Source organism: Salmo salar, chromosome 12 (assembly GCF_965601325.2).
Source record: "Salmo salar chromosome 12, fSalSal1, whole genome shotgun sequence".
Taxonomy (NCBI): Eukaryota; Metazoa; Chordata; class Actinopteri; order Salmoniformes; family Salmonidae; genus Salmo; species Salmo salar.
Window position 1 is genome coordinate 83,238,371 of NC_138302.1, and position 8,621 is coordinate 83,246,991.

The 8,621-nt window shown below is 43.1% G+C and overlaps 1 protein-coding gene and 1 long non-coding RNA gene across 2 annotated transcripts; one reads left to right on the top strand and one right to left on the bottom strand.

The window, feature by feature from the left end:
• Positions 1-3,614: 3,614 nt before the first annotated feature.
• LOC106565791 (DNA-binding protein inhibitor ID-1) lies at positions 3,615-4,845 on the bottom strand. Its single transcript, XM_014133320.3, has 2 exons — positions 4,355-4,845; positions 3,615-4,138 (listed from the first exon to the last, which is right to left on the bottom strand). The coding sequence occupies exons 1-2, from the start codon at positions 4,709-4,711 to the stop codon at positions 4,103-4,105; spliced, it is 393 nt and encodes a 130-aa protein (XP_013988795.2). The 5' UTR covers positions 4,712-4,845; the 3' UTR covers positions 3,615-4,102.
• Positions 4,846-4,986: 141 nt separating this feature from the next.
• On the top strand, positions 4,987-8,174 carry LOC106565792 (uncharacterized). Its single transcript, XR_001319733.3, has 2 exons — positions 4,987-5,140; positions 5,662-8,174. It is a non-coding gene; the product is annotated as an uncharacterized LOC106565792 (long non-coding RNA).
• Positions 8,175-8,621: the final 447 nt, after the last annotated feature.

The window sequence follows — 8,621 nt, forward strand, 5'->3', positions numbered from 1 at the left end:
CATCAGCATATGGTCTCACAAGGGGTCTGAGGATCTCATCTCGGTACCTAATGGCAGTCAGGCTACCTCTGGCGAGCACATGGAGGGCTGTGCGTCCCCCCAAAGAAATGCCACCCCACACCATGACTGACCCACCGCCGAACCGGTCATGCTGGAGGATGTTGCAGGCAGCAGAACGTTCTCCACGGTGTCTCCAGACTCTGTCACATGTGCTCAGTGTGAACCTGCTTTCATCTGTGAAGAGCACAGGGCGCCAGTGGCGAATTTGCCAATCTTGGTGTCCTCTGGCAAAAGCCAAACGTCCTGCACGGTGTTGGGCTGTAAGCACAACCCCCACCTGTGGACGTCGGGCCCTCATACCACCCTCATGGAGTCTGTTTCTGACCGTTTGAGCAGACACATGCACATTTGTGGCCTGCTGGAGGTCATTTTGCAGGGCTCTGGCAGTGCTCCTCCTGCTCCTCCTTGCACAAAGGCGGAGGTAGCGGTCCTGCTGCTGGGTTGTTGCCCTCCTACGGCCTCCTCCACGTCTCCTGATGTACTGGCCTGTCTCCTGGTAGCGCCTCCATGCTCTGGACACTACGCTGACAGACACAGCAAACCTTCTTACCACAGCTCGCATTGATGTGCCATCCTGGATGAGCTGCACTACCTGAGCCACTTGTGTGGGTTGTAGACTCCGTCTCATGCTACCACTAGAGTGAAAGCACCGCCAGCATTCAAAAGTGACCAAAACATCAGCCAGGAAGCATAGGAACTGAGAAGTGGTCTGTGGTCTCCACCTGCAGAACCACTCCTTTATTGGGGGTGTCTTGCTTATTGCCTATAATTTCCACCTGTTGTCTATTCCATTTGCACAACAGCATGTGAAATTTATTGTCAATCAGTGTTGCTTCCTAAGTGGACAGTTTGATTTCACAGAAGTGTGATTGACTTGGAGTTACATTGTGTTGTTTAAGTGTTCCCTTAATTTTTTTTGAGCAGTGTATATACTGCTTCAATTCGCATTCACTGGCATATTTCACAGCTGCACCCCAGGTATGGTGTGTGTGTGTGTGTGTGCTGAACAAAAATATATAAACGCAACATGTACAGTGTTGGTTTCATGAGCTGAAATAAAAGGTCCCAGAAATTTTCCACACATACAGCCTATTTCTCATGTTGTGCAACAATGTTTACATCTGTTAGTGAGCATTTCTCCTTTGCCAAGATAATCCATCCACCTGCCAAGTATGACATATCAAGAAGCTGATTAAACAGCATGATCATTACACAGGTCACCTTGTGCTGGGGACAATAAAGGGCTATTTTAGCAATTTTGTTACGCAACAATGTCACGTGTCAAGTTTTGAGGGAGCGTGCAATTGGCATGTTGACTGCAGGAATGTCCACCAGAGCAGAGCTATTGACATAAAATATACCATGATGAGATCCTGAGACCCATTATCGTCCCATTCATCCCCCACCATCACCTGATGTTTCAACATAATGCATGGTCCCATGTCGCAAGGATCTGTGCACAATTCCTGTAAGCTGAAAATGTCCCAGTTCTTCTATGGCCTGAATACTCACCAGAAATGTCACCTGTTAAGCATGTTTGGGATGCTCTGGATCAACGTGTATGACAGTGTTCCAGTTCCCTCCAATTTCCAGCAACTAAGCAAAGCCATTGAAAAGGAGTGGGACAACATTCCACAGGCCACAATCAACAGCCTGATCAACTCCATGCGAAAGAGATGTCACGCTGCATGAGGCAAGTGGTGGTAACACCAGATACTGACTGGTTTTCTGATCCCCACCCCTACCTTTTTTTTAAAGATATTTGTGGCCAACAGATGCATATCTGTATTCCCAGATTAGGACCTGATGATTTTATTTCAATTGACTGATTTCCTTTAAACTGTAACTCAGTAAAATCTTTGAAATTGTTGCATGTTCTGTTTTTACATTTTTGTTCAGTATATTTTACTGCAACAAGAAGGAATTTGGAGTGAAATTTGTTTGAACCATAAAGAGTGTAGCCCACATCCCAATAACATTGCATAGTGGTTGTTTTACACATGACAGCTGTGGTCCGATTGCTGCCTTCACTTGGTGCCAGTTTATAGCCTGTGAATTAACCATGAACAAGAGTTGTCATTTGGGTGGACTGCAGTCTACCAAGCGGCCACATGGGTGCGGTATATTAAAAGGTATTCCAGAAAAACATAGACAAACAGGCTACAATACGCATGCGTGCCTAAAGTATTCAGTAAAGATACAATATACTTTTGCTGTTTTGTGATTGTTCGGCATTAAGGCAAACAAATGTTAGGCATATATTTGTGTAATATATTACTGTGTAAGCTAGGCCCCAGCTGTAGCCTACAAAACCTTCCCAGTCAGAACCCACAAGGCACACACTGGTTCAATCAACGTTGTTTCCACCTCATTTTAAGAAAGTACGTTGAACTAACGTGGAACAGACGTTGAATTGATGGCTGTAGCCTGTAAGAGGGCCCTTTAAACTTTCCTCTGAAAAAATGTATGATTGAAAGGTCAGTTCAAACGGGAATATATTATTGGAAAAATAACAGAAAACGTGGCATATTTCATCCACAAGTAGGCTAAACATATATTACGCAGATTTTATTTAAAATAAGTAAATTATTTAGCTTACTTATGTTACAGTATAAACGTGCTATTACTATATACTTTGTCTCTATGTGTGGGAATAGAATCTATAACAGTGAGAGTCCCTTTCTTGGGAGAGCGCCCCACCCATCTGTGGCCTGGGTTCGTGGATTACTGTTAATGTTTCAATCAGCTGTGTGTTGAGGAATGTGGAGCTATTTAACCTGAACTTCCCCAGGTGTGCCGAGGCGCCGCTCAGTCTGGGCCCCACCGCCCGCCCCTGCCCTTGTCACAAAGCTATCACACAAACACAATCACACACTGGCCGTGCCTCAGAACGCCGGGGCTGCAGCTGTGCGCATCGCAATGCAGGGAAATGGGAAAACATTGCACCAGGGAGACACAATAAATCTTATAACGAATTGCCTTTCCAAAAACAGTTTAACCCCTGCCCTGCCGAAATAGAAAACGCCTATGTAGAGGATCCTCAACTAAAACACAATTTACATCAGTGTTTTAGCATGTTCCAAATTGCTATTATATATTTTTTATGAATAGTTACTTAATTCCTGATTAGACCAAATGCTTTCCTATAATTTTGCTAATCTGTTTGACAATTCAGCACATCTTTTCTGCAGTTATCATTGTCAATATCCGTCACGACCTCTTGACTCAAGACTTCACCATATTATTTATACTGTATGCTAACTTGTAATTTGCTGTTGTATGCCTCATTAATGGTTAACTGCCTCAGCTCCTGAAATTACATAATTTGAATAATTGGTGAAGGTGAATGATATTGTAAGACCCCCCCCCCCCCCCCCCCCCCCACACACATTTTACACAAAATGATGTTATTCCTGAATTTAGTCCAGGGAATCTTTGTCTTCCTCATCTCTCCAAGCCTGTGCATATATGAACACTATATGAATGTATTATGCCTAACTGAATGTGATGTGGAATGGGAATGATCTGACACACATACCATGAACACCAAAAACCATGTTTAAAAAGAATTGTCTTGTTTTAATAAAAACACCATTTAAGGTACATTGTATAAAAAAAATAAACTATTTTTTTCACATAGTGTGACATTGTAATATACAATACAGTTTGTCGCTCAGGAATCTGAGAAAATTAATTACTTTTCTTTATAAAATGTTGAATTTCTACATGTTTCACAAGAAACTTTCTTGAGCAACTACACAACAGGCGAAGCTGTTTGCAGTAACTGCCATGGTCCCCTGGCTAACACAGTCTATTCGGACCCAATCGTCTCTATGAGATCCGAGATCTCGAAATGGATCGAATGCCTTGAGTGACAGTTCCTCGCTTCTTGAGAATGTCCATCGAAAGTATTTTCTAGCATGGGAGTTTGCAACTTCCCTACTTGGCTCAAGGTTTGGTAGTGATCAAATGTCACATAATGTAACCTTGTTCATTCATCGTGGTGGTCGCTCTGGAATGATGGTGCGATACTCCGAGAGCTCTAGCGGCACATGATTCTGTCATCCGAGCATCCATTCTGGAGAGAAAATAAAAACGTTTAGGTCAGTGTTTGCAGTGAAATTACTTGCCTACTGACACGCATGTGAAACTGAACATAACTTTACGCAGTTATAAACAAACCAATTTACGCACAGTTACAAACTATTCTTACTACTACTTATAGTTACTTCAGATGGGAGACACTAGGTAGCTCTTGTAAAAACTCATCAAGACGTGTCAGAGTGATATTTACCTCGACAGTGATGCTGGCCAGCTCTGCGTTCAGGGTGGTCAGAGGGGTGCGGGACACGTTGATCTGCTGACGGCTCTTTTCCGGCTCGTCCAGTTCGACCTGCAGGTCCCATATGTAGTCAATGACGTGTTGGAGGATCTCCACCTTGCTGGCCTTCTTGTTGGTAGGCAGAGTGGGGACCAGCTCCTTCAGCTTGCTATAACAGCTGTTCATGTCCTGCAGAAACACGGTCATCTGCTCGTCCAGCAGCGGGATCTTACATTTGGAGATGGAAAGGCTCTGGTCGGATAGGCACCGCACCATGTCCTTGCCTCCAACCTTGCTCTTCAGTGCGCAGGTAGGTCCGACAACCTTCATATTGGCTGATGTTGTAGTTTCCAAGGATAATGAAAAGATGGTGCGTAAAAAGATTAGCGAAGGCTCCAAAAGTATTGTTAGTAGTCTTGTGAATGTTGTCTCAGTGATGTTGACAGTTCTCAACAACGCACGAGTGTACATCTTTGAATTTATAGTAGACTATTTGGGGGCGCCCCCAAACTGTCCTGTTTGCAGAGCGAGGGCCAATAGCACCGCCGTTTTAGCGCTAGAAGGACGGTTCACAAATGAGTTCTTGGCCAATGGGAGCGCGCGCCTGGTTATCAGGATTTACATTCTGTTTGAGGGATGCCGTTACAAATCGAAACAAATTTCTGTCTTTTTACGGGTGAGATGTGGGAATCCAGCTGTCCATGGTTTAGGGACTCTGCAGGTGTAGAGTTCCTGGGGACACTCAAGGGGTGGTGTTGGGTATGTGTGCTGTGTTTGTGAATGTGTGTGGGATGGGATTGATTGGATGGCTGATGGTAATAACCACAGCGTTTGAGATTTTTCTCACCCAATAACCGTTAGAGAGTGCACCACAGATATGACCATGTCATTAAGGTGCTATAAACTAAGACCTACCCAGACTATGGATCATAACTGGTTTATTACCGTTTGGTAGTATATGGTTCAAGTCCATTCAAACAATTTGCTAGATCTATAGGCCTAACACGCACATTCACAATATAGTGTAGCATTACTTCTTTATTATAAGGTTATTTACACATCTCTGTCTTTCGTGCACTTTCTCCTGTTAACATAGATGGCAGAGAATCTGTTGTCTCATTATTGGCTACTTACAAACTGCACTTTTTAGCACAGACTCTCTTTTTCCACTCGTGAAGGGAAGTTCCTGTGAGCAACTTCACGAATTCCTTCACATGTTCTCCGTGTGTGCTCAGCCTTGTGTGCACATTGAAATTGCATTGCTCTGAATCTTCCCCCAGATTGTCCAAACAAGCCGAGGCAGACTGGCAGGCGCCAGCGCCGTGACGTCACCCATTCATCCGAGCCTTGAAGCCTGTCAGCCTGGCGCCGAGCGGGCGGTCGCTATGGAGACCTCAAACAACAGGCTCTCACTCCCGCATTCACCTGCATAGCGCGCAAACCCTGAGAACAATCTGGCTGCGGTGATCATCATTCATTTATCACCTTAAATCACTCTGATGATATTACCGCCCCACGCACCTGCAAACGGCCATTGTTGCCAGTTTACTCGAGAATACTATTTTAGGGAAAGAAAGATAAAGACGGAGAGCTGTAAAGTGAAAGCATGCATTTGTACCGCATTTTTAGCAAATTGATAGGATAAGTTGTGGCAGCATTCCTTCACATGGAAATATGTCTATATGCAGGAGTCTGTCTCTCTGTGGATGCCTCATCACATGAACACACTAGCAACCAGCAAAATGTGTTATATGAAATATGCAGCTTTTCTAAAAGCTAGAATGTCCAAGAAAAAGTTATGTATTCATTAACAAAGCTATTGATTGCAAACAGTGCTTTAAAGTGCAATTATATGTTATGCAACATTTTAAGACCATATGCGAAAATAACTATAAATGTAATATTTTCTGTTTTTAATTTGTTTTTCCCCTAGTTTTTCTGGTGATATCTAGGTTAATTTGCTTATGTATATAATTGCAATTGTTTTTAAATATTACATTTATAAACTAAACTCATTGTTATAAGGATCCAAATAAATTACCCATAGAAGTAGGCAACCAGCCTCACAAGCAAAAATGATTACTTAACTTTGTTATTACCAGTAATAATAGTTAACAAGGAACCTTTTTTTACTTGCTGCAGTAGCCCCTAAAGAAAATAAATATATATTGCCCTCTGTCCCAGGTCGCAGATGACATGGCAGAGTGAGAAGGGGGGCGGGGGGAGGCAGACAGAACAATGGGAGTGCGGTGCAGGGATTGTTGGAGAGAATCTAGACTGGAGCCACAGTGTCTGGAGCGCCCCTCTATTCCCCTCATCCAGCTTTTGTTCAGCTGCAAAAGCTATCAGCACTTCCTACTGACACCAACAATAACTCCACACAGCTGGGCCCTTTTCAGCCTGTTTGCAGCACATCAAGGCAATGGAAGAGAGAGAGAGGAGAGAGGGAAGAGGCAGAGGAGGGAAAAGAAAAGTGAAACATATTAGCTCCTGATTTTAACTGACAGAATGGCAATGCCTCCCACCATCACCCACCCATCCAAAATCCCCTCTTCCATGGCCAGTCATTCATTGTAGTTAATGCTGGAATGCAAACTGACATGTAATTGCACCAATGAATGTTAATGATGTGCAGTAAAAAATGTATCCCACGTTGTATTTCATCTTTGTACATTGTATTCTGTATGTATCAATGTCAACACATGCAATTACAGCATCCATCAAATTACTTGTTGATGACAGAGACACTAGCATCCTTTTACTTCTTTCTGGACAAGACAGCAGCCTTTGACACAGTGAATCATGAGATTCTCATTAGCAGACGTAAGAACTTTTTGGGATTCTCTGGCACAGCACTCCAGTGGTTTTGCTCCTATCTGACTGATAGACAAGAATTTGTGACACTTGGAAATTATGAACCCAACCCTGCGGCAGTCACTCAAGGGGTCCCACAGGGCTCAGTTCTGGGGCCACTCCTGTTCTCTATATACATGCTGCCACTTGATATACTAATCCAAAGATTTGGACTAAACTTTCATTTTTATGCTGTTGACCCACAAATATATTTGAGAACAAAAGGGGACACTGAGACTGTAACAACCAAACTGACAGAACTGTCTAGATGCAACCAAAAGATGAATGCAGTTGAACTTCCTAAAACTTAATTGCAGCAAAACAGAGCTTGTGCCCTTTGGCTCTAAGAGTGCATAGGGTAAGATGAGCACTTAATACATTTTCCCACCTGTATAACATTGCTTGAATCAGGTTATTCTTGTCCACTGCGGATGCTGAGAAGCTTGTCCATGCCCTGGTAACATCTCAGCTTGACTATTGTAATGCACAGCTGACAGAAATCGCAGTAAGGCTTCTGTCTCGACTCCAGATGATCCAGAACGAAGCTGCCAGGATGCTCTCATAAACTACACAAAAAACTCACAGCACCCCTGTTTTATTCAACCTCCATTTGGCTTCCTGTTCAATACAGGATCACATTTTAAATTCTGCTGCTGACCTTTAAGGCCCTTAAGGGTGATGCACGTAAATACATATGCAAACTTCTAGAGGACTATTCTCCAGCACGCACGCTACAAAGATCAAGCTCAAACAGCCTGGTCACACCAGGCACAAACCTTTGCAGCATGGCTGACAGGGCCTTCTTACATGTCGTCCCAAAGCTCTGGAATGCTCTGCCTACACATGTCAAGGAGTCTGCTTCAATTTCCTTGTTTAAAACACAACTAGCTTTAAATGTTTGATCACTTAATCTGCTTAAAGTCTTTATTTTGTATTACTAGGTAATGGTTTGAGGTATCGTTATTGTTTTTTCAACTTTTTGATGTATTGTTGCTGAATTTTGTTTGTGATTTACAAGTAAATTATTATTATTATCAAAAAGGCTGGCATGGAAGCGTTTCAGTCTGTCACTCAGAAGGAACACTGTGTACAGCACAGCAGTGTTTTCAATAGTTTGTGCCAGTACAGAAACTTCCCCCCCACAGCTTTGTCATTATACTGTAAATTGTCCCATTTGTAGAGGGGAAGTGTATCGGCTAATACGCCCTCTTTATCGCTACAGAAAGTAGTTCCACAAAAGCAGAGTACAGGAAGTAGTGAGGGGAGAAGTTGGTGTTCAGAGGGGAAAGGCCATTCCAGTAATGTTTTAACCATGTTTTAGCTGTTATTATTACCATGGAACAATAGCTACTGCTCAAAGGGCTTCCTGAAACATGGACCTTCTAAA

Excerpts from the sequence above, each read along its gene's own strand:
- LOC106565791 (XM_014133320.3), bottom strand. The coding sequence starts at position 4,711 with ATGAAGGTTGTCGGACCTACCTGCGCACTGAAGAGCAAGGTTGGAGGC. Across the intron at positions 4,139-4,354 it reads TGGCCAGCATCACTGTCGAG|AATGGATGCTCGGATGACAG; the intron begins GTAAATATCACT and ends TTTTCTCTCCAG.